The sequence below is a fragment of the Halictus rubicundus genome, chromosome 4 (genome assembly GCF_050948215.1).
Source record: "Halictus rubicundus isolate RS-2024b chromosome 4, iyHalRubi1_principal, whole genome shotgun sequence".
Lineage (NCBI taxonomy): Eukaryota > Metazoa > Arthropoda > Insecta > Hymenoptera > Halictidae > Halictus > Halictus rubicundus.
This window is the reverse complement of record NC_135152.1, coordinates 8,844,476-8,871,568: the sequence shown is the minus strand read 5'-3', so window position 1 is coordinate 8,871,568 and position 27,093 is coordinate 8,844,476. Positions and strand designations below refer to the sequence as shown.

The window sequence follows — 27,093 nt, the reverse complement described above, 5'->3', positions numbered from 1 at the left end:
CGAACCACGCTCGTTCCTACATTATCCCCACGTGAGCCGAGGCATCGCGTCGATTCCTCTTCTTCTTCTTCTTCTTCGTCTTCCTCTTCCACGGTGTCTCCTTCCAGCCGACGAGGAGACCGTGCAACCGCCTCAAACAAGACGAGCTTCCCAGTGTTGCCTCCGCGGCCGCAGAATTTTTCATCCTGTGACGGAACGCGTGGACCCGCAGTCCGCACAGACCCGTGGGCGCGAACCCTAATCAATTGCGCGGTGCATGGGTTCATGGTACACCTAACTCGGTTGCTACACAGAAATTCATTCGATTCTATACCGAAAGAAACTGTAACTCGGAATTTCGTTCGCTGGAGTAGTTGAATTGGGAATCGATTCACCGGCGAAACTCATTTCTCTCTGGAAAGATCGTCGTCATTATAGTACGAGGGAAGTTGTTCGGTGACTGTGAATGTTGTTCTGTGCAACCGGAAGAAGCGGGTAGATGACACAGCGCACGAGGAGCTATGATGGCGCGGGGATTACTTCTCTTTTCCGTGGTAAGCTCGAACGTTTAATCGTTCTGTACTCCTGCTTCGATTATTATAACTGGGCTGCGGATTTCGTGCATTTAAAATGGACAACCACAATTTAAAGGGCATATTAAAAAGATTTTGAGGGCACCAGCGTACTGGTTTCAGCTTGATAAAATGATTAAAAGAAGAGAGAAATTTTTATTTCGCTCCTGCGTCCTGCAAATGTTTTTTATTTTGCATAAAGCAGTCTAATTATAACTCTGTTGCGGTCTTCCGGCCTTCCTGGTCCCATTTGTATTTCTCGATCACCGCCGCCACGATTTTATAAGAATTTTTCACCTGGTCGCGTCCGTGTTTCGTCGAGCACAATTTTATAGTTTACAGATCTTCCACACTTGCATCCAATAAATTATATAATTTTAATTATTATTGTGACTCGTGTTCTAACGAGTTCGTTGTCGTTGCAGCCACTCGCAACTAAGAATTAGAACACATTTATGTCGCAGCCTGATCGAATTTCATCCCAGATCCCATTTAAATAAACCTTGTAAATGAACCTTGTAAGTACAATAGAACTTCGATTATCATCGATTTTGTACAGCGAATAATATTGCGTACACATTGTTTGAATTTTGAGTTACATAGGGAGCGCGTGTTGGGACAATAAAAGCTTCAGATAATGGAGGTTTGGATAATCGGGACAACAAAGAAGTAAATGTGTTAAACCTGAGAAAGATCTCCAAATCCAAGAAGTAAATTAAGTATAGTTCGACCGAATGCCCAGGGTTGTTTGCTGAAAAAAAAGAAATGTCCGTCGCGATATTTTGGAAAGGTTTCGAGAAGCTTTTAAAAACGAGGGACTTCCGCGTACTAATTTAACGATTGCCCCCGATGATCGTCCCGGCCGTGTAATTATAACGGAAATGGGTCGATAATGTACAAAGAACGTTTCCATCGGCAATATGTTCCACGGCCCCAAATTATCGATGTAAATACCACTTTCTTTGGAAGCTTCCAGCAGTGTATTACGCATCCTACAGAAGTCGATGTCCCGTCGAATTTATTTGACAGCTACGAGTATTTCCGTGACGTTTAGCTACGCGCGTAAAATAGTGGGAAAGATGCCGAATGGCCGTTTAATGCAAAGGTCTTCGGTTTCGGAATGGTCGGGACCCGATTCGGCGTGGAGTCGTCGATGGAAAGGTGACTGACTGTCCACCTGGCCGCTTCTGCTCGTTCTCCCGGGATAAAGTGGAACAACCTTTGCGTGGCCTTGATCCGGTAATCTGCCGGAACCAGGAAAAGTAAATAGTCTCCTCTTAAACGCCGCAGGACGCCGAGTTCGCTCTCGTGTCGTTACCGAAACGGTTTTCTTAACGAGGCAGTGCGTGCTCTTGACCGGATTTTTAACAATTAATCGCTCGGGTGGATGTGCTCCTATTATTTTCATTCATACAGTGGGATTTTTAGAAATTTTTTCTACCTACCCGAGCTGATTTTTATGCGAGAAGGAGCAGCAGAATTTTTGTCGATAGAGTTTCACGAATTGATTTGTGAAAATTGAAATCAAAGACGATTTCTTATATTTCAAGGAATATAAAAATCTTGAATTATGAAGTAACAGCCATAAAAGATCTGAAATGCTTATTTTCTTTAACACTAGGTTCACGGGACCCGTCAAAATGATGGGATGTAATATTTTCAACTTAAAATTATTAAGGCTCTAATGATGCATACATGAGAAATTATTTAGCACGTTTATTTCTTTGTGTGTACATTATTTTTAAAATATTGCTAGTGTAGGCAATTACACGTACATACGCACATGTAATAAGTATTAGGATGAGCACCGTAGTTAGAGTGGGGATGGTCATACCGACGCCCGGCGTAATTCGGCAGTCGCTCCGAAATCGTTAAGAGATAAACACATAATTAGATTCGTTCCGTAGTCGTAGAGAAGATAGCTCATAAATAGTCTTAAGTTATATTCTTTTGTTAAATATAAGTATATCGTATAAATATATAACTATTCTTTACCGCATTAAATACAACAGCTAGAAATTCGGATAGCACGTTCGTGTTATTTTTATAAAGTAATGCGAAATAGTCACTTCTAGTGCTCCGTAAACCTAGTGTTAATTGTGTCTAAATAGCCTACTGTTTGAAAATATTTTGCAGCAATTTGAGAAAATGAATTGATAAGCAGAAGCCCATCTTTCTTCCGCTCAAAATAGTTTTACCAATGACTAAGAATTAAAAAGTACTAACCGCTAGCATCGTAAAATATGAAATGAAATGAATGTCTGCTGGGAAAATCAAGATAACCGAGAGAATGGTTATTCAGGGCAAGAAATTAAAATACTTTTTCTTCAGCATCGCGTCGCGTTCCGTTTGATCAGCCGCCGAGAGGATCCGAGAGGACTGTGACTTGTAGTTTAATGACAAGCATTTATGTCTCCTGAACTCGATAAACCCGGTGAAAGTTCCCGATGATAATCTAACGTCCACGAAAGTTGATAATGAAAGTCATATGCGTATTAAGCGCGTCGTATCTCTTGACAAGAAAAACGTAGTCTGCGCACAGAAAATGTCAGACACGCGTCCTGGACCGTTGACGATGTTAGAAAGTTGCATTCGATCGTGGCCGCCGCTGTTTCCATTTTCAGAGAACGCGCGAACGCATCGGCGACAAACCTTGTGAAAATTCATCTTTCCTTTCAAAATTCATGACTCATTGTAAATTGCGTGCCAGAGGATAATGAGACCATTCGAAAGTTCTCGATTTCTTCAATTAGATTCAAATTGAACGCATTCGACTTGGCTAATTGTTGTCCTAGAAAACGCGTTCATTGCATTTCACAGTCTCGATGAACATTCGAATCCTTCTCCTATCGAAACTTTTAAATTACTATGCCTCTTTGGGAAGGAAATGGGAAATGGGAACTTTTTGTGAATGCTGTTAAGTTTGTTAAGAAATTCTTGGATGTGAATTCCCTAATTTGGAGGATCGTGTGGTAATTGTTGGAAGGCGTAGCGTCAAATGTTCATGTTTTCCGTGGATAAAGAGTTCTTTACGGAGTTTCGTAAAGGGTCAGAGGAACAATACGACGGTTTCTCACAGTTAATATAGTTCAAGCAACAAAATGGAAATGATCGTTGCAGCTATTTGATAACGCATTGTCATAACGCATTCGACTTGGCTAATTGTTGTCCTAGAAAACGCGTTCGTTGCGTTTCACAGTCTCCATGAACATTCGAATCCTTCTCCTATCGAAACTTTTAAATTACTATGCCTCTTTGGGAAGGAAATGGGAAATGGGAACTTTTTGTGAATGCTGTTAAGTTTGTTAAGAAATTCTTGGATGTGAATTCCCTAATTTGGAGGATCGTGTGGTAATTGTTGGAAGGCGTAGCGTCAAATGTTAATGTTTTCCGTGGATAAAGAGTTCTTTACGGAGTTTCGTAAAGGGTCAGAGGAACAATACGACGGTTTCTCACAGTTAATATAGTTCAAGCAACAAAATGGAAAGGATCGTTGCAGCTATTTGATAACGCATTGTCATAACTATAATAGGGAGTTGCGAAACATCCTGAAAATTGTAGACTATTAGCTAAGAAGCGATGACGAACAGCGATACAAAAGAAAAGGATCAGTCAGTGAAATCGTAGCTCTTCCTTCTGGTGAGCATCATGGTTACTGGGTCAACGCTGATTGCAAACAGCAGAGGATATGTTGGAATTTCCACTTTTACGGTTATTTCACGTGGCATTATGCATCGGGTCTCCGCGCGTGCTCTCTCGCATTTCCCACTTCCTGACAGCGTTTACACTTCGTTCTCGCAGGCTTTATTACACTTAGGCTTTCAAGTTTATCGGACCTTAGATTTCGCACCGGTCTGTCCCAATCGCACCGCGGATGTTAAGCATCGCATCAAATTAATTAGGCAAAACAAGTGTGTCAATTTTACACGGTCGAGTTTACAGAATGTTCCAAGAAGTAATCGTAGAAGCTGCGTTAAATTCAATTTAAAATTGTTTATGCTCAGGAGGCGTGACTTCCCAGGAAAAGATAAATTAAACATTTGGGTTATTCATACGAGAAAAGATCTAGTTTACTTCGTACACGTGGTAATCGAAAAGATAATATCCACTGTCAAGCCACGACATTGATCATCGACCATGATAGTGTTAACACATGGCAGAGCATTGTTCTAGGTAATAGTATTAGCGAAAATCACAACACTGCAGCGCGATATGTCAATGCTACTAGCAATGCCCGCAGCGATAGCGAAGCTGACAGCGTTGAATCAGATAAGTTCCACGCAAAGTGCCCTCGGGCCTCTTCCCGCAAATATACGGGACCACCCGGGACACGATCCAGTTCACCTGATTAGTCTAATTCAATTATGATCTGACAGAGGATTTATTTCGACGTATTACACTTTCAACTTAATCCACTTAACTTGTAGCTTAAAATCACACCAGTTCCATCGGTGAATTCTAAAATTTTTCTTTTCTCTCTAGACAATTCTAATTCTTAATTTTTTTTTAAGCGAAAGAATTACCAGTGGAAATTAGAACTGTGATCGGTGAATTTTGAAAGTGGAATTTTTCTGTGTAGAAAATTCTAAATTTTGCCTCTTTCTGTACAGGAAATTCTAAATGTTGATTGTTTGATGCTGGGTCACCCAGTGGAAATTATAACTGTGATCAGTGAGTTTAAAAAGTGGGATTTTTCTGCGTGGAAAATTCTAAATTTTGCCTCTTTCTGTACAGGAAATTCTAAAGCTTGATTTTTTGATGCTGGGTCACGCCAATGGAAATTAGAACTGTGATCAGTGAGTTTAAAAAGTGGGATTTTTCTGCGTGGAAAATTCTAAATTTTGCCTCTTTCTGTGCAGGAAATTCTAAATCCTGATATTTCGGTGCTGGGTCACGCCAGTGAAAGTTAGAGCTGTGATCAGTGAATTTTAAAAGTGGGATTTTTCTGCGTGGAAAATTCTAAATTTTGATTTTTCCATGCCATGTTGTGGAATTAGCATTGGAAATTAGAATTGTGATCGGTGAATTTTAAAATTCTGAGTCTCAGTTTTGGACGCTATAGCCATCAGTGAAATTTATAGTGTAATCTAAGTCAGGACTAAGTCCTGTCTATCGCAAAGCCGAATTCGAGCCTATCAAACCTAATTCCAAGCTAATTCAGGTTTAACCTGGACGATTTCCGTTAATGTCACCTACATCATAATTAATGTTGCTGCTCTCCACGGACTTCCCCATTTGTTATAGGACCGAACGCTTTCACGCAGAACCGCCAGAACCCGGTAAGCCCCGTCATTATCAAAAATTCATATTTTAGAAAGTTACCCTCGTCGCTCGGTGATTCCGTATCATCGTGAAAGTTACACAACTTTATTTAAATTCCGTCGAGAGAAACTAGGCGGTCGTGATAAATGAAAATCACCACCGAATCGATGCACTGTCGCCAATTAGTCGTTGATTCATTGGACCGATCGGGCGATACGCTGCTTTACGGCCGTGTATCTCGAACTTCCAGTCTGATGTCGAATTAATAAATATCGTCTACGAAGACGTAAACACTCGTTTTGCTCGAATCTAGTCGGACATTTACAACAACGTCACTTTCACCGGCGCCGTTTATCTCGATAATCGTGGAAGACACATTTATCAGTGTTTTTTTCCTCTTCGGCGAGAGAAAAGTTCAATTTCACTCGGACTTGTCGTCGAATTGGCATTTTCATTTAGAAAATAAACAAACTGGAATTTCTCACCACGCCTCCGTATTTTCAAATACTAACCTTGTATTTCCATCGAGGTGATTATTCATCTTCTTTATTCGCGTTTTATAAATCGACCTTGCCCAATTCTCGTACCTGCAATATCGTAAAACACATTTCATCAGCATGGTTACAAACGATTAAGACATTTTATCAATTCCTGTCCCGAAATTTGCATACATCAGTATTCACGATCGAGGGACCATGTGATCGACGGGTGAAAGGTTCCTTAGAAGTATAGAAATTGCTTCATTGACCATTGACACGGTGCCTTAACCTCTAGTCTGTCTGACAAGAAAAATTATTTTTAAAAATATTAACTCCGCCATTGGGTCGAAACATTTGTCGAAACTTCCAACATGTTTTCCAATAAAATTTTCTTCGTGCGTCAAGCAATTCCTGATGTAAAGTTTTCCAGATATATGTTTGCGTTTAATCTGCATCTTAGTTGTTGAATTTTATTTGCTTTACGTACGTACTACCATTTTTTAGTAGTTTTGTATTGCTCTTATATTATGTACATATTTCTAACGCGACTCTGACGTTTCACCGACGAAATTTATTCATTTTCCAACACAATTTTTGGTTCGGAAATTCATTCATTCTTTAACACAAACGCGTCGATGATTATTTCGCGGCGACTTGTGTCCGCGCAGTTACTTCCGGTTATGTGAAGTGCAGAGAAAGAAGATTTCTGGCTTGATACCTAGCCCATCGACTTGGCAAACGAGAGGGCCCACGCAACGTTTCCCCGCGATCACTTCCCGCGCTCATAATAGTGGAATTGTGCTATTGTCTTATTCGGGAAATTCTATCGTTCGAAGCGCGAATCGCGATTATGAGAGGGAAACGGTCGGCATGGAACGATCGTCTGCGACCGATAAGGCGTATTCTTCGCGTTTGGTGCATTGCACCCGGCGAATTCGCGAGAATAAAATAAAAGAGAGAGAGAGAGAGAGAGAGAGAGAGAGAGAGAGAGAGAGAGAGAAAAGGAAGCTGAACAGGCAACACCAGTTTTCGGGCCAGCGAACGAATCTTTATTCTCGTTTCTTGTTCTCCCCAGTGGCTCGTAAATTCCACATTAAGCGGGAAAGAATTAATTACTCAAAGAAAAAGGGACGGTTAGATCGTTTTATCCGCGTACACACGAAGTTATAAGTCGTTATAAGTCGCGTTATGATATAGTATCGGTCGCTCAGTGTACCGTAATTCGGAATAAGCGGGGGCTTATTAACGAGGCTGATTAATTTAATGGCCTTATGCTGAAGCGGTTAGCGTCCTCGTTGGGAATACTAATTGGCACTGTTAGGGACCTCGCGTTTTATCTCCTCGGGTAATTAAAATTCACGTGGAGCTCGCCGGAGGCACCGCAGTCGTCGGAACTACTAGAAATTAATCAAAAAATGCTGGACAGTCACACGGAGAGCATTTTGGAAATGTTCATCTCCGAAGCAGAGTCGCGATACAATCTCTAGAAAGTTTAGAGATAATGTCTCGAAACATAATTTTCATTTTGGGAATAATTCGTCATTAGAAATGTCCACTCTTCTGAAATTTCGGACTTGTATCATGCAAATTAAAGATGCGCGATTGGACATGTATTTTGACTATAAAAATACTTCAGGACCTATTTTTCGGAATTTAACTTAGTCAGATGGTCCAATGACAGTGAAACAGTGATATCAGTAACAATATCTTTCCACGGCTGGAATAAATTTTCAAAAAAGCAGAACTTGAAAGTATAAACTGAATTTTAGGACAGTTTTCGAAATCAAAGATGATCAACCTGTTGCCGAAAATTAGCGATAGATATCACGAATGTAACCTAGCAATTACTCGAACAAGTTGATTTTGTGGGTGCGTAGACACGAAGTGATTATGGTATTTTATTCTCTAGGCAGTTGTGCTACTATCCTCGATTAATGCCGGTGCTGAGGAGGATTTGAAAGAAGATTCAGACTTCAACGACCGTAAAGAACACAACCAGACGACTGTCACGTCCATCAAGATCACCGGCGAGCAATTCAAGAACAGGACGACGAAGATTTCGGTGAGCGAAAGAGGTTTTTCTACTTGCCCGCGTGACAAGGCACTACGCTAATTATAGTTAAAACGACTCGTATCTTGACGAACTTGTTTCAACGGAATTGGGAGGAAAGAAAGTTCGGGATTATTTTCGGCTGTTTTGTGTGCCACTGTCTACCAGCAGCGTCCTGACGACGCGTTAACACGGTAAAAAATACGGGAAAATTATATTCGATAAAATTGAAGTTGGAACGGCGTTGTTGCAGATGTAATTTTTCGTTTAAAATTTCCTTGATCTCAAAGCACGTATTGTTCAATATCTAATTGCCCTTGAAGGAAAAAGTACAATAGTGTTAAATCATAGAACTTGCGAGATATTTCTGCGTAGAATTTCTAGTTATTCGGTTCCTTTGGTTTCAAAAAAGGTTCGATCGTCCATTAGCAGTGGAACTCGACAAAATGCTAGCAGAGGACTTACACTTCCGGTAAGCGCAGACATCAGCAAGGTGATAACCGAGGATGCTACAGGCGACGAAGAGACACCAGAAGAATTACCTGAGGTAAAGATCAATTTTCCATTGCATTGGACAGGAGCACAATAATTTTGTGTACAGCTTCAGACAATTGATTCCAACGTTGAACGTCCAACGCATTTCGTCATTCCATCTGTATGCAAATTAATTTCTGTACCGTTCGAAAATTCTGTATTTTCACATTTTTCTCATTGTTATTTGTTTTATATTCCAGTATTGTTCTCTTATGGAGTTGCATTGCCTGCACGCGGCTGACTCAGCTTTTACTAAAATCATGTCTCCGTGTTTTTTTTTTGTTTTTTTTTGACAGATTTTACAGAGTTTTATGGCGGTTAATAAGGTTCATTTTCATCGTGACGGACTTTCCTCGTGATAAGTGGTCTTCGATGAGACTCACAATCATCTCATTAAATGGAAATTGTGAATTGTGAATAGTAAATAGGAACTTCGCGTTGCTGAGTCAATATTAGTACACCCGTAACGAAGCGCGAGCGATTGACGTCTGTTTGCCTTCCTGCACAAAAGATCGCTAGAAAGTCGGTTTTAAAACTTTTCCCTATAATAAATCATGGTGAAATTCTTCTCCCCCGTTCTGAATAAACATGCCTCTATTCAAACTTCACCGGAGAATACTCCTCAATTTTTACCAACTGGTTTCCGAGTTGTTTCTCTCCGAGAAGAATTTTCGTAGAAAATTCCGAGAGCCTCTTCCAAGCCTCGAACAAATTACGGGAGACAATGCGTCGCGAACAGTCATGCGTGGAAACTTTCATGCTTGACGAATTCATATTCAAAACATTTTGTTCGCTGTCCCCATGAACTAAAACAAAGACCGACATTCTGGTTCGTGTAACACACAATTTCTTGTGTAACAATCCATATTAATCTCATTGTGGGCTAAAACTATGCATATTCCGCCATAGTTTAACGCAGTGTTGGCAGTGTTCCAGCACAGGAATTCCCAAGAGGACACATTCGTGCTTATGTTCTCGCGCGAGCACTTCCAGGCTGCAATTTATGTAGTTTAACGCTATGGGGAATTCCCAGATTTCTTCGTTCTGAATTATCTTAATTTTTTGTTACGTATATGGAAATATTCAAATGATCACTGATCTGAGATATCTACGTTAAGTAACACTTCTTCGATGCATCAAATTTTCTTTAATGATTAGACTGCGGATCTTTATGCATTTATGGCTACTGAAAATTTTCAAAAAATACTAGGTTATAACATTCGACAAAACTTGGTACGATTTTTATTCACCTCAGATCTGCAAAGGGTAGTTCCACTGGAAATAACATTTTATTTGATTCCACTTTCTTACGATGCGTCTACAAAAATTGCAAATTGCATAAACATCCGCGATCTATTAATGATGTTTCTTTGCTACAGGCACAGGAGTTAAAGATCATCAGACCTAATTTGAGAAAACGACCAACCTATCGACCCCCTCCTCCACGAAGACCGTCGCCAACGAATCGGAGAAACGTTTACGCAGGTCAATATCTAACAAATAAATATTTTATACGTGGAAGCTTTATACTTTTCCTGGGCCATTCAGACTTCAAAATCTGAAAAGTAATTTTTTAGGAATATTCCTAGAAAAATCGTTGGACATTTTTCCTGGGTAATATAGCCCCTCCGAAAAAGTTGCTACTTAAAAATAACAGTTCTACTCGGATTTTTAACACGTTAAGTGGCAAATATCATTCCCAGAAATTCTTAGCAAATCAGAGTAATTTAATTAATGAAGGCGAAACTGGAAATTTTAAATGTATTATAAGGGATGCTAAAGAGCTTAATAAAATTCTTAATAAATAGTCAAAAATCACTGTCAGTCATATGTGACCGACATGGCAGTTAACGCGTTAACTAGACACTTAAATAGGTTGCGGGGGAGCTCAAATGAAATTGAGCTCTGATCGAATGTGATATGTTTTACGCAAAAAGGAAAATGGACGAACGTGATTTTTCAGATCTGACAAGAAATCCGTTGATCAGACCATCAAGGCGACCAAGCGACACGAGGAGGGACCCCACGGAGAAGGAGTGCACTTTCTTCACGAAGACAGTTTGTCTCGAGGCGACGGATTATCCACAGTGAGCCCCATATCACACGTTTCCCCGCTCATTTCACCGGAACTGAACGTTCGATTGCGCAACAATTCCCTCCGACTAATTTTCAATGCACTTTCTCTAACGCGACGACAGCCGTCTTCAATTAGGGGAGCGCGGTTTCACAATAGTAACAACATAATTCGCGGCTCGTTAAAATAGAAGAAAGCCTTTCCCTCCGTGTTCCGTGGAACTTGTGGATTCGTTGCGCAACAGACATTTCCACTTTATGCCCTTGTAACAATTTTCATACTTAATTAAGCACCGTGGAAGTTCGGACGCGAGGAAAAGGTGTTAGGGAATTGGAGAAAGCGGGAACTTTCGTTTCCTTTTTCTTCGTGCGAAGCGCGCGTACAATTCTTTCGATAACAATGCGGATTCGGAGCGGTGCGAATTACCCTAACACACTATTCTAGAGTCGGTTCGATATTATTCTTCTAGAATTTTATGTAATTCCTTTGAGCTCGCGATATAAAATTTTATCGAGTGGTCGTTGGCTATTGAGACTAATCGAATGAAATTTGTTTAGTGAGGCAATAACCAGAAGCCTGAGGGGCAACAAAGAGATGGTCGCGGCTTTGTTGACTGACTACAAATCACAGGATTTTGATGATTCCGGCGAGAGCCTGCCAGTTTCTTTTTCTTACGAGAATAAATACGATGGACGGTACGAGAATCGATACGAGAGCAACGAAATCAGAAGGTGATGTTTAAACATTAATAAAACGATTACAATTTCTAAATCTGACGGCAGTGAAAAGAATATTTGTAAATTAGGTTGTTCAATTTGTATTTCACATGCTTCTACGCATTGCATGTACTACATTCGTACACAATTTTCTGTAAAATGAAGAGTATTCATTATAATACAGAATTCATATTAGTCGTATCACTTTCATTACTCACTATACATGTCAGGGCATGTACAATGCCCCTACTGAACGTTTACTTTGCTAACAGCCGTGCATAATGGCATAGCGTGCTGCGCTCACTTAGGAGTAAAAAGTGCCAGCCATTGAAAGTAACGCAACACCATTGCGATCAGTATTATACATCTGAGGGTACTGCAACTTTAACACGTTGACTGCCATGTCACCCATATGTGGGTGACGGAATTATTTGTCCAGGTTTTAAAATGCATTTTTACGTTAACATATTCATTGTACCAAATTTAATTAGGATCTGTAAAGTGCAAGAAAGTTGGAGGACTACTCAATATCGTACATTTAATTTTTTTCAATTTTTATTTCATTAAATAACTTACTTCGATTTTACGGAATTTTTGAGGTTTCTGGTTTTGGCAGTCAAAGTGTTAACGTGCGATTTATTATTATATCAGCTGCGGTTAGAGATTTCCTTTTCGAAAAGTCACTTCATGTTTCACTTTTGCTTCAGAGTAAAGCTGTTGTTGTTGTTGCTATCGTAATTGATTAGAATTTTACTGATACCGATCCAGGAGGTCTGACACGAGCGGCTCGTTCGAGAACGTCGAAGAGGGCTTCACCTGTCCGTCGATTATTAAATATGCGCGACCACAATTGGCCAGAGCCGCTTCCGGGATTTGGAAGTACATAATCAATACTGGCGAACACACGCAGACGCTGAGACTGGAAAAGTGTTCGTAAGTAAATATTAGGGGTATCCATAAGTAATCAATTATTTGCTAAGAATTTGTTTTTGCTATCTTCTGTACCGATCGTTGAAGAAGAAACACGTATTCTTTTACTGTTTTTGGTAAAGCAGCCTGTGTTCAAAATATTCTAAGAAGTATAATTTTTTTTACAACCCCGTAATAAAATGGCGGCGTCCGTACCTTCCGAGGATCATATTCGTCATTGCATACTTTTTCATTTTCATGCGGGATTCAATGCAACGGTAACAACAAAGAAAATTTGCCATGTTTATGGAGATGTATTGAAGGTCGACAAGTGTCAACGTTGGTTTAGAAGGTTTCTTTCGATTTTATCCATTTCTATAAGCTGTCTCGCAACCACTTTCGTATCGGAAGCAGTCTCCTATATCCCGCTGTCCGATTCGCTTCACACTTTCTCAAAACGGAAAAAAGAAAACACTACGCCGAGCTATTCCAATTTGCTTCCCGTGAAAATTGAAATTGGTCACTCCGTTACGACCGAGCGAACAAAATCGTTACTTGGCGAAGAACGATTTGCGGTGGAGGAATCGAACTGCCCTTTAGATTCTTCGCTTTCCTCCGCAGCTTCCTGGAAAGACCACAGTCGAACTGCAATTTGGTAGCCCGAGGAAATAATGCTGAACATAAATTTGTTTCAGGAGTGCGCAGTCGAGTTGCTCCTTCATCTCCGAAAATTATCGCTCGTCCTGCGTGCAAGTGTACAACTACCACAGACTTTTGACCTGGGACAACAAACTCGGTCTGCATATGGACATATTCAAGGTGCCATCTTGCTGTAGCTGCCATGTCCACGGTTATGCCGATTTGTTCCCACCTCATCAGAAGGATCCGGCGTCGAAGATCAAGGAATCGTTCCCCGGGTCAGACTTCATCACCACCAGCGACCAAAAAGAGGATTACGAGGACGGTTCGAAGCTGAACTATTTGAACAAGTTCGCTTCGAGTTTTGACACCTCCCTTGGTACAGTTTTGAGTTACAATTTTACAACATTTCTGGTAACCATTCGTTTCTAACAACGATTCATGTAGTTTCTAGAATAACACGATTTAGGCTCATATAAGTCACAATTTTATTACAGCTGGTTCATGCTAAAACAAAATGGAGTTCTCGTTAAAAACAATTTATGAAATAGAAAATATTAATAACAGCTTTCTTCCATTTTCAATACAAATTTGAGTAATAACCTGGAACAAAATTTTAACAAATTTATTATCTCGATAAGATTAGCTCGTATTATTTCTGGAGCACAACGATTTACATGTAAGTCACGTTTTCACAGCTTCTTTGCTGAAGCTGAACTAAAATAGAATTCTTCTCAAAATAATTTACGAGATGTCATCAAAGATTTTATGAATTCCACGAGGATGGAAAATGCCACTATCGCTTATCCTAAATGTAGCAAATTAAAACCTAAATAACGAAATTCTCAAATCCGAAAGAGATTTCAATGAGAATATGATTAGTAGACTGCGACTGACTAGATATGACTGATACGATTAGTAGACTGATTTTATGCAATTTGAATCAATGAAGACGTTAAAAATATTTAAGAATATTAACATGTCGGTGTCAGCTTGTGAACATTGTTAAAAGAAGAAAGGAATCTTTACTTGGCCCCTGTTATTTGTAAATGAGGCAAACAATTTTTATTTTCTTATCTAATGATTAGCTGGCAAGTAATTTTCGGTGAAGCAGGATGAATAATTGCCTCCTTTTGGTCGAGTAGGTTCAAGCAACAAAAAGCCAGTAGTGGAGCCGAGCCGAACGTCCATCTCTCTCCCGGTAAGGCCGAGGCCGAAGAAGCCATCGTCTTCAGGTTCAAGGCCCTTCGACAACAAGCTGCCACAGCAACACGCGCCTAACACAAGGGCTCCCGGCTACATCCCGGGGCCATTGTTGAAAGGTTCTAGACCCAGCAGACCGAGCAGACCGCCGTTCCGAAGGGAGTCGACGTCGCACGCCGAAGAGAACACGGAACCGGCGAGCAACAGTTCGATTGGGAACAGGTAATCATGAAAAGGACAAGAACAATTCGAAGGAACTCTGACTCATTAGAAAACAGATGACTCGACGTTCGTTAAATCTGGAGTAGCTGTAAACTCGTTTTTAATGTACAGGTTTAGCCAGCCGTACGATCTCGACGTGGACGCCTCATCGAGGCTGCAAAATGGCGGGTTCGACGAGGAGTACCAAGAACCGCAGAGGCGGGTCAATTACAATTACCATCCGATTATAGACTTCTTCAGACCGGAAGCGTCGATGCTGCAATCGGCCGAGTCGCAATCTGTCTCGGTTCGTGAGGATTCGAACTCGTGGAAGCCGGTGATCGCGTCCTAAACGACGTCTCGTTCCCTTCGGAGTACCTGATCGTATCTACTGTAAAGATATCGTAATTAGTTGCGGTTTCGCGTCGACCGATCGCGACAATCGCGAGGCGTTATTGTAACCTTAGTAGATTTATTTCTCTTCCGACACGTATCCTTGTAACGAAGAAAATCATTCTTACTCGTTCTTCGTCGTTGGAAATTCGCTTTCATCGTTCGATCGTACCACGAGAGGCACATAACCATGGAATTTGGTCGACGAGTTGCAGACAATGATTCAAGACAACGATATTGTATTCTAGACTGCTCGGTAGAATGGTAGTGAGCGTGTAATGCCTGTAGAAGTATTATGGTCGTGCGGGGCAGGTGCAATCGCGAACCCATTGTAATTATGTAATATTGTACGAACCAAGTTCTATTATATTTATTGTTCATTACTTTTATTAATTTATAAATTACCGCCAACCAGCTGTATACCCATGACATGTGAACTATGAAATATATGGTGTAGCAATCTTCAACGTGCCTTTTTACTATATTGTTTTTCCACCGTGAGTAAATTGCTAATTGATAACAGACAGGCTCGTAGAACACGATGTAATCGACTGTGAACCGATGGAGTACACTGTAATTTAATTACAGAGTTCAATTACCAGAACCTTATACAATTAAGACAGAACTGAAAAATATGATTGATTCTAGGTTGACAGAAAATTGACAATTGGATTCAGGATCGAGACAAAGTGCATACCAAGTCCGTAACATTCAAATAATCCTCAAAAAATTGATCTCTTGATCTTTGACACGACCATGGTCCCCAAGGCCTGGAACATCATGGAAATCGACACTTTAAGTACCTTGATGACCTTCTAGATCTATCGGCACTACAAGGCCGTTAAGTTCAATGTAATCTTTCGCACTCGTGAGAACAGTGAAAATTCCAGTAACACTGAAACCCACAAAAGTTCCAAATTGCCTAGACTTCGTAAAATCCTTATGAAACAATTCTACGATCACTGAAGTTCCTGTCATTCCTAGGTCTCCTAGAATCCTCGAGATTCATGCGAGTCCCACAGGTTTGGGACGGGTTAGTTAATATTTTAGAATGAACGTCGATGTATTGGGTTGTCCGGAAAGTTCGTGCCGATTTTTAAGGGAAACTCAAACGCAGTACATTTAAATTTCGATATACATTTATTGAATCATTACAAGTGCCATTTTGTTCCATAATCTTCCTCCATCTTTCGCGCAACTTGCGTTTTTCGGCGAAAAACTTTTAAATATGATTTCTCATGTCGACCAAAGAGTTAAAGTTTTTGTCATTATGGGAATTTTGTATTGACCTAAAGAAATGAAAATCTGAGGGTTAATAGCACGTCTCAACGAAGTTCCAGCAGCTTTTGGATGAAAAAAGCATCAGATGGCTATAATTCATTTTATTCCCTTCCGTATTTAAGAGCGTATAAAACTAACAAAAATGAATGTATCCTAATCAAACTTTTTTCTAAAAATGCCTGGAAGATCACCTTTTTAGACTGTGTACACATACCATTTGTTTTCAATTATTCTGACGTATTCAGACCTATCCTAATGCCAACTACAGAACTTTCCGGACAACCCAATATTACAGCGACCAGCACTGTTTACCGCGTAAACAGTCGTTTACACGAGGCTGGCAACCCACAGTCAAGAGCACAAAGCTTTCTGCTTCGCTCAGTCGTCTGTGAATCGTTTGTTTCGCTCGCTAAGTTTCTGCCGAGGCGATTGTGCCCAGTCTTTCCGCGTCAGGCCGCCAACCGTGTCGTCGTAACCATAGTTTTCTCCGCTCTGCTGGTCCCCGGATAAAACGTTACTGAACTTCGGGCCTTAGAAACGGAGCTATTGTGGAATCGGTATTTATCCCTATTCGCGATACCATGGTTCACTGGCGATTTCCATCGTCGAAAAATTAAATCCTGCAATCGGATTAAATCATAATCGAGCTATCATATCTTTATCTTTAATTGCTTCCATTCGGCAAGCGGTTATAACGATCTAGTTTCAATTATGGAGAATGTTTCACGAAGAACCTCGATTAAATGTCAGCGAAGTAATTTAATTTTTAAAACGAAGCATGGTACCGCGTGTATTAACGACGCGTTGCTTCGCAGTAAACTTCGAGAGTACTGTTATCATAATTGAATTCATTTTGGATAACAGTAGTTGCTAGCGTGAAGGAACTATGGCTAGGCGTTAAACGAGCACCGTGTAGCAGTTCTTGAAAGAATATGTTACTTATTACTAGACTGCGGATTTTATGCATTTATGACAAAAATGGGCAAGTACAATTTAAAGCAGTGGACACATTAAAAAGATTTAAGGGCACCAGCGTATTGGTTTTAGCTTAATAAAATAATGAAAAGAAGAAAGAAATTTTTATTTCGCTCCTGTGTCCTGCAAACAATGCAAATATTTTTTATTTTGCATAAAGACCCGCAGTGCATTTATTACAGTTCGTCGTTATTTGGGAAATTAACAAATTAGTTATACCCCCTTCTACTATAAAACAAATTTACAAATGAGATATTTATGAGGATTCAGTGTAAATTATTCGCAAAGAAAAACACGGGTTTTTTAACTATTTCTTACATGATAGCAATCTATGCTACCGCAGTATTGCCCTGGGTAGCGCGCGAGGAGATTTCAATGCGCGGTTAGGCGGTGCCGATTAACCTACTCCACGTGCTATGAATCTTATTCAGGCGATACTGTGATACATGATTTACACAGTTTGAATGTTTTGGATGCATGTTTCATTATCCGCATTATCTAAATGCGATAATTGAACTGCGGATTGCATGGATTTATAACAAAAATGAGAGAATGCAATTTAAACCAGTGAAATGATTAAAAGAATATCAGAATAATTGTCGAAGTTATTAAAGAAAGAATGACTCCTTTATTTGGCTTCTGTTTCTTGCAATTTATATCTTCGTATCGATATACAATGAGCAAAAGCGAGCCAAATTTCAATTTGAAATTTAGAACACGATCGACTCGGCGTTGAGACGTTTAAAATAAGTTATGGTTAAAAAGTCTTCTCCAAGGTCGGGTCTCGCATCAATAAATCCGCCATTTAACGCGACGCCGGCTTCGAAAGTCCCCAGGAAAGTGAAATTAGCGTGTCCTGCGGCTTAATGAGTCCGATCGAAGGTACATCGGCAAGAAGTATGAACTTTCTGATACGAGATGGCGGCTATTCGACACAAATTACCGAATCGAGCGGAAAGCGGCGCAGAAAAATAGCGCCGTTACAATTATCGTTTCCCCGCGTGCGCCAGCCTAACCGAGGATTTCTTTATTCCATTTCCAGTGAAACGATCCGCCGATCGATTCAATCGAGAGTGACAGAACCGTTCAGCGTTTAGACTTGCACGGTCCGTGAACAACACCGTTTCAGACCCTACCTCTGCCTCTCGGATCCGCTAGAAAATATAAATTAGGCCAGGCCGACGGCGCCGCGGACAGTTCGATGGCGGTTCTCGTTCGAAAATGATTGGAAACCGTCCGTCACGTATCGTTCGAAAAACCACACGGCAATTTCTCCGCGTTCTATCCCACCGGCGACGGACGTGAGCTATTATCCTCCATTGTGCGAGAGTTCGACAACGTAACGTGCTTGACAAAATTCAAATAAAATCGGCCCCGCTCGCGTTATGCGTGATTTCTGGTACCGCGAGCATAGTCGAGATGAACGACCCCCGATAAACGGAGAACTCTAACTTCGATTCGATGGGACCAAGTGCGATGGCAAAATCAGACTAACGCGATGAGTCGAGTACCAATTTGTCGGTTGTTGATCGTTCTCCTGGTGTGCCTATCCGAAACACTTGCAAACACAGGAGGCCCGAATCCGTCCAGAGGATTAAACAATCGTTCTCTGAACAACGAACACGTAGAAACAGGCGACGACGACAAGAACGACTCCCTGATCAACGAGCTCTCGACAGGATCGAGCGCTTCGTCGGGAGAGGACCCAGCCGAATCCTCGGAGACTATAGTCTACAACAGGTTCGCGAATCCTCCGGACGACGAAGAGAGTCGATCTTCGGAAGAAGAGGATCCCGAGGGTCCAGCGGATCATGCGATACCCTATTCGGAGCACGAATTGTCGAAGGAAGTGTCCACCAGGCCGAAATACACGGCTCCAGGGACATGGGCCAAGCCAACGAAGCCCAGGGACGTCTCTTCGGAGGAAGTCCCGTCGAGATTGTACGCGCAAGTGCGACGGACGCACACGGTGCGAAGGTTGCCCCGGAAAAGGGCGTTCGAGAACGCGAAGAGCGAGGAGGAGAGGGAGAACGCAGCCAGGCTGAGAAAAGTCGTGAGAAACTCGAAGGTGAACACCGTCTACACGGAAGAGGGCTACGAGGACTCGGCCTACGATCACGCTGGGCACGTCAGGGACGCTGACTTCGACGAAGGTTACGCTAGGAAGGTCAAAGATCAGCTGAGTAGGAGAAAGAACTCGGGAGACGGTGACGACAACGAGAAAAATTCGCGCGAGCCCGAGAAGTACAGGAGGATCGACCCTGAAGAGTTCAAGGACTATGACGAAGATAACGGAGATAATGACGAGGCCACCACGGATCATAGAGGAATGGATGACGAAGAGACCCGATGGACGAAGAGTGGCTACCCTAAATTGGTCGCTGAGACCGGGGTGCAGAAATTGCAAGAGGACTTGGAGAGAGAGGTCGAGGAAATTGAAAAGGGCGTTGAGATCAGTAAATTGGGAGGCGCTTCGAGCAAGCTGGAAAGTGTGACCTCATCGCCGAGGAAGGGCGATTATAGACGAAATAGCCACAGGGATGGAAGTGGAAAACGACAAAAGTCTTCGTCCACGGAAGAATTTGACGAAGATTCTGATGAGAAGGTGGGGGAACAGAGACAGTCGAAAAACTCGCAAGGCAATGACGGTTACGCGGAGAATTATTCAACTTTGAGGACTCCGGTTGATCGAGAAGTGATTTCTCTAGAAGAGACAACGACCATGGCGAATAATATCGAGATGCTGACGAACGGACCTTCGGAAACGCACGGGTACCTGGTGGAAGGTAACCCTCCAGCCGGAAGCGAGATCGTTGACTTCCAAGGCGGCCAGAATCCAACGACAGTGAGCTACAGCCAGCTCTTCTGGGACTACTTCAAGGCGCAGCAGAACCAATACACCACGCTAAGTCCGTTCATCGTTGATTCGGCTACCGCGAGTCCAAACGTTTTGTCACCGTCCCCGGGCGTGGAGAACGCAATTCCTCCTTACTCTGCTTACGCGGACTTAACGACGCCATTTCCCGTCGTCGATTCGGCGATCCTGAATCCACAACAGTTAGCGCAGACGTTGGTCGATCCTCGATATTCCGAACAACAGCAGCTCGCAACGTTCGGAGCGTTCGATACGAATGAACACGACTTTAAATGGCAGCCTCTTAACGTTCAACAACCTCCGAAAACAGGGACAAACGAGGCCGCCGGCTTCGTGTTAGAACCTACCAGTAATTTAGACAGCGAAGAAGCAAGTTTCGACAAGGTGTTCTCCGATCCGGTGACTATCATCAACCGCAAACCCCGATACAAGATCACCATGCGACACAAGTCTGTAAAACCAGTTGAATCCTCCGAGACAGCGACACCGAATCCTGTCAATGACAATAGCAAAGAAAATACAACTCCAGGAAGTATGTTACTGAGTCCGAACTACGTGAAGATGCTGATGCATCTGAGGAACGAAGAGGAGGGTGCCAGAAAGCAACACTCGAGTCCTCCACGAAACAATTTGTATTTGCTTAAGTGGATGGAGGGTCTCGCTGAAATGCGGCCTCCGGTACTTCAGAGGGAGAATTCTTATCAAAATGTTATCCCGTACAGTCCTCGCGGAAGCGTGAAACTAGGGTCGCCATTATTTAGGAGCGGTTCGGCTCCGTTGGCTCGCAAAAGAAGTTCGCAGCCGTCGAGCAGTTTGCTTCGAACCGCGATCGTCGATCACAGTGGCCGCAAAGAAGCCGATCACGCGAAGCCGAAACGAAATAGGAACGTTCCCAGGCCGGGGTTCAGACCCGTGGCGATAGAGGCGATTAGCAGATCGCGCGCAAAAAGGAGAGAAAGAAGATCCGCGGGGCGGGAGAGCGGTGACGAAACCGGCGGTTCCACGCCGATCGCAAAACAATCGGCAAACAACGCCGCGGCGAATCGGGGTGAAATAGAACGAGCAGCGAAAAATTCGCTGGCCGCTGCCGAGAGAAATCCGCGGCGGAAAGTGACACGCGGCGTGGAAGTGGGGCCCGTGCCGGATACGATCGGTACGACGCCGGGCAGACCAATCGACAAGAAATCGAGATCCGGCGAGAACGATCGAGGAGAAGGCTCGCGTGGATCGGCGGTCGACGGGGTCTCGCTTGGGGAACGAGAAAGCGTTTCTTTTGCCGGTTTGCCGGTGGACGGGGAGAAGGAGGGAAAGGCTCCGAGTGAATTAGAGGCTTCTAAGGACGATCGGGAGAAGGTGCGAATCGGGGGAGGATCGGCGACCTGGAACGGCAGTGATGATGGAAAGAAGTTGCGAATGAGCACCGGACGGAGAAAACCGGAGGAAGGTTTAGATCGGATAAGTGGCGCTGTTGAACGTGGTAAAAAGATCTTGGCAGAGCTGAAGAAACGTTTGAACCTAACCGAGGCAAGCGGGACTATCGAACATGATGGAAAAATTTTGGAAGAAGTAGAGGAAGGTTTGAACCAGACAAGCGGATCTGTTGGATATGATAAAAACTTTTTGGGGGATGCGAAGAACGGTTTAATCCTAACCCGGACAAATGGCACTGTTGAACAGGATAAAACGATTTTGGGGGAGACGAAGATCGGTTCGAACGAGGCAAGCGAGTCTGTTGGACACGGTAGAAAAATTTTGGCTGTGGAACTGAAGAAATCTTCTCGTGAAAGGGATTACGACTTGGAGAACGTGGACGGAGGAAGCAATCCGAATAAGATTGAAAAGCGACATGACAATGTCACAGATGATTTTGAGAAGGTGGTCGGCGAGAAGAAGAAAGAGGAAAGCAAACCCAGAAATATGTCAGAAATCGTGTCAGAAATAAACGAAGAAGAAGTAGATGCGAGCAGTAAGAAAATTGAAAGTGAGAAGAGGAAAGGAAACAAGGAGACAATTATCAATCGTGAACTTTTAAGACCCAAGAGAAGTCATCGCGAAGTTGACTCTGAAATACACTTCGATTCGAACAAAACGGACGAAGATCTATATCAACGAAAAAGCAAGTCTTTACCCTTTGACGAAGCTGAAGAAAAAATTGAAAAGGATTCAGTGAAAGAAGACCAACCAACCATGAAGAGTCACGAAGATCTCCTACAGGAGTCACCGGAGATAACCGACGATGTGATCAACAAAGAGATCGAGGCTCGATTCGACGACAACGAAGAACAAGAAGAGGATGAAAATGACGAAGAGAAGAAGATCGAGGTGGAGGTACCGGAAGTCCCAGATTTCGACTACGTGGAGGAAATCGCCGAAGAAGAGAATGCTGACAGTGTCACTACCACAGAGTCGACCGTGGACAAAGACAAGTATCCGTTCTATGAAAACGAGCAATTGCCGAACCCTTCAGCTCTGAGGTACGCGACGGATCCTCAGAAAGTTCCAGGGAAGACGTACGGGCGAATGAACTTCTACAAGTCCCGGGACGTTTACAAGCACTGCGACGAGGTGGAGCCAAACTTGGACGTGCTACCGGAAGAGGAGAAACCAATTGCTGAGAAGGGCGTGAACGAGAATCCTCAACGTCTGAAGGGCCTGGGGGACAAGCTGGACTGCTTCAAAGCGAAGTACTTCGACGACGACCCGTTCGACAATCCGTTGTTTCTGGAGAAAGAGGTGGAAGACCCGCTGCCGCATCTGGAAGTGAACCCGAAGAAATTCGCTTCGAGAATCATGCTTTTCCCGAAGGAGGACGACGAGAATGTAGTGCAGAAGTCGTCGAAGAGGCCGGAGAACCATCAGAACCATAAGAGCCAACCTCGGCAACGAAAACCGAAGTCCACGAGCGCAAGAGCACCAAGATCTAGACGCGTTCGCGTCAAAAGCTACTCGAGACCGGTGGCGGGGTCTAGGCCTCGAGTGGTCAGGATAAAAAGCAGCAGCGTGAGATACGTGAAGCCTCGAAGGCCGCAGAAGATGATCAGACGGCCGCTTCCGGCCGCCAGCGAGGTGTCGTCGTTGTACACACCCTATCAGAACCAGGTCTACGAGGACGTGATGGGGACCATCAAGAACATGGCGAATTCGTATCAAGTGGAGGAGATCACCACGGTCCCGACATCCAAAGAAGCTGAAGTCACCGAGATCGACATAGTTAAAACTAACACATCCTCGAACGCGACGAAGGGCGGGAAGAAGGAGAAAGACAGGAAGTCTTCGAACAGCGAGGAACACTCGAGCGGTTCGGACGTGAAGGTTGGAGGAATGGCTCCGCCGAGGTACTTCAACGGACAAAGATTGTTGTACAAAAGGGTTAGAGTACCGCAGAAGAGCAAGAGCAGGCTGCAGCTGGTGCAGGTGACGCCGAACGGATTGCGGCCGATCAATCATCGTCGGAGGATCATCAGGTACAAACGAGGCGCGAGGGACGATCATCGAGAGTTCTTCGGTCGGTCTTCTGAACTATCGTCGGTGGGATTAGGCGATGGCAGCAAAGAAACAACGTCGAGCGAGGAAAACGTTGGACGATTCGAAGACGAGGGAGTTAAAAATTTGGAAAGGATCAGCGATTCTATTGAAAAAACGTCTGATACGTTTTCTATGGTACCCGAGGTGACAGAAAAATCGAAAGTTCCCGAAACTCCGTCCTCGGACTCTGGCGAGACAGAGACACCTCCGAAGATCATCTACACGATCAAAGATCGGATCAGATACTCGAAACCGAAGGGGGAGTTCAGCAGAGTCGGGAAGTTCACGAATAAAACCGAGGTAGTGGAGGATCCTCGGAGGAAAGAACCCAAGTACAATTATATCAAGAGGAGGAGGAGGCCTGTTCCGGTTCCCAGCACGACGGAATTGTCTTTGATAGTCTCCACGGAGCCATTTTTAACTGCTACAACGCACAGAACTGTTGAAGACAGAGAGCCGATCAAAGAGAATAAGAATGTTCAATACTTCTTGAACGACACGATAGGCGAAAAATTGAATACCCCGATCGACGAATCGAATCAAAGTTCCATCGAACTGTCAACCGTGCCGACCAACAAAACCGGAAACGGATACGCAGTTCACGAGGACCTGAGCGAGGAGCAAACAACCACGCAGCAGCCAGAGGAGGTTTCAAGATCGAAGAGTTTCGCCGGCTTCGTTTCTCCGAGCTACACGGACTTCTCCTCCGAGGAGTTCAAGAAATCGATTTTCTCGAACGACACCGAACGTTCTGATTCACCTGTGAACCTCACGGATTCCAAGGAGAGCCTCGAAAAGGAGAACAACGCGCCGAAGACTGTTCACCACTCGTACTTCTCCGACGAGGAGTCTTCGGAGAAAGCGGAAAGCAACACGAACGCCGAACCCAGCAGAGAATCGTCCGAAGAGGGCAGTGCCTCGAAGAACAACGACTCGAAAGAAGGACGAACTTTCTTCAGCTACTGGGACAGACCGTCCTCTCCAGCGGTAAGCTACGAGGACGAGAAATACAAAGATCTTGGACCACGATTGAGCAAGCCTGCGTTCTTTCATCCGCCGTTTTCGTTTCTGAAGTCGAGAAAGTCGTTCTTCAGGAACGGTTCGGAAGAGGACTCCGAAGAGAGCGAGGAGAAGGACGAGTACGTTTTCCCCTGGCACCGGGACAAGGAGAACGAGAAGAAGCGACGTAAACGTAATCGATACTACGATCAATCGATCGGGGACTACGAGTATCCCTGGGAGCGGCGAGAACGCTTGGCTCGCAAGAGCAAGAGGTTGGACGACGAAGAGGACCACGACGGCGCTCGCACGACCAAGTATCGAAGGAACGCGAATCCTCGAGGAAGAATTCGATTCTGGACTCGAAGAGAGGACTCGTCCGTAGAAAACGATTCTGACAACGTCGAGAGCAGCAGCGAAACTCGACCGGTGAAGAAGTACAGCAGCAAATACAGTTCTAAGAAAGTGAAACTGCCTGGGGCTGCTCAATCGAAGAAGGTGGAGGAGATTAGTAGATCTATCAAAGAGATCTTAGAACGCGATGAGAAATCTTCCGATGAGAAGTCGAAGGAGAAGCCGGAAGATTCCGGGGAGAAGAAAGCTCGTGGTCGAGGAGTTTCGAGAGGAATCGTTCCTGAAGATGTCACGCTCGCGCCGAGGAGAAGCGGGAAGAAGGTAGCAAGTAGCACCTTGCTCGATTCTGTTGCTAAAAATAGAAGCTCGACTGGATTGTTGAGGAATTCTTTGGACAATGGAGAGTCTCGATTGGCGGTGAAGAAGGCGAATCAAGAGGTTCTTAATTCTAAGAGGGAAGTAAACTCCACGCTGCACCAGCATAAGAGAAGGCGTAGGCCTGTGAAGAGTCTTTCCAACGTGGAAATTACGACGAAGAGCGCTGTCAATCGAGGCAGAAGAAGACAAAAGATGGTGACAACGCCTACGATAAGCACAACTTCATTGCCAAGACTGGCGAGAAGGAAATCGACAAAATTAGTAGATGATCCGAAAGATGCTAATCTTAAAAATAAGGATAAATTGAGTAACGAAGATCTTAAGGTCTTAGACTCACCTGTAGAGAGAAACATGACGATGGAACATCGCGCGAACGTGTCTGACGAAATTGATACAGAAAGTCGAGTTGCTGAAGAAAAAGATGAAGCGAAGAAAAGTACAGTGGAGGATAAGTTGAATGGGGGTAAAAACAGTTCTGAAACTGAGGCTGTTGATAACCGAGAGGGTCGTCATGGTGGAGAAGGTGACGAAGTAGGTGAATCGAAAGTGATTCCGGTTAACGATGATGGAAAATTCGATTTTATGGACGAGAGGATAGAGGCGTTGAGCGATTTTGCTAAGCCCGGTGGCATTCCCGGTGATGATGATGAGTTTGGATTCGACAGCATCGTGAAATCGGATGGAGGTGTCACACCGCATAACAGAGCTACACAACTGTCCCAGCAAGAGTCGAGGGAAATTATTTCTACGAAATCCTGGATATCACAGAATTATAATTTCTAAGGTAATTTTTAATTTATGATTTTCACGAAGGCGGGTGTTTGATTTTACAAATTTACAGTTAGACTAAAATTCATATTTCTGACCAAGAATTTCCTTAATTTTTTGTTAAATGAAAGTGACGGTCGTTGAATGATCGAGTTACTTACGAAATTGTTGATTTCAGAATTTTTAGGGGCGACAATCTGGAAAAATACTTCTGTGTTTTGCCTTAGAGGTTTCCAAGGCAAAAAGTAGTCGACAGCTCAGAGAGCATGACAGTCGATTTGTTGCACGACCGAACGGCTGAAAAGGAAGGAATAGTGAGACGCGACATAGTGAAAGGGAAAAGGAAAGTGAACCAGATGATGCTAAACAAAGACTTCGTTCTTCTGTACCCTTAAACAATGAAAGTATTTTCGCTATATATTTTTCTGTTTCTTGTTAAAATATATTTACCGTTTATGGTTTGTTAGTATTAAGTGATTCGTCTGTTGTTTTTGCTGTTGTAAATAAATTCGGTTACGAATTTCGGCAAATTCGGATAAAGTTGACCGCATAATGTACTTTTCCATTTTGGACTGCTGCGTTTACGTAAAACGTTCCTCATTCCTGATTGTCATTCTTCATTCCTCATGTCCTGATCCACAGCGCACGCAATATAAATCATGAATCTGGAAATCATTAGTTATTCATTAGTTCGTTCGTGCAGATCTTAATCTTACGTTAGTTTTATCCCCTTCTACGTCCAAAAGTTACTGCATACCGTCAATTAGTCAAGAAAAATGCCACAAATACGTTGGCGAAAGTCCTGTAAAAAAATAATGAAAAATTAAGAAGTTTTGTAATTGGATTAGTAACGATCGCCGTGATAGTAATTATTGATAAATTTATTATTTCTGGCCGTTTAATGTTTATAACAATTCCTTTCGCCAA

At 43.1% G+C, this 27,093-nt stretch overlaps 1 protein-coding gene across 1 annotated transcript; it reads left to right on the top strand.

Moving 5' to 3' along the window:
- Positions 1-336: 336 nt before the first annotated feature.
- On the top strand, positions 337-15,383 carry Nt1 (Neurotrophin 1). Its single transcript, XM_076787492.1, has 10 exons — positions 337-533; positions 8,202-8,354; positions 8,755-8,889; positions 10,256-10,361; positions 10,840-10,963; positions 11,508-11,681; positions 12,435-12,599; positions 13,271-13,593; positions 14,357-14,639; positions 14,751-15,383. Exons 1-10 carry the CDS (start codon positions 501-503, stop codon positions 14,968-14,970), a joined length of 1,716 nt encoding a protein of 571 aa, XP_076643607.1. The 5' UTR covers positions 337-500; the 3' UTR covers positions 14,971-15,383.
- The last annotated feature ends 11,710 nt before the right edge of the window (positions 15,384-27,093 follow it).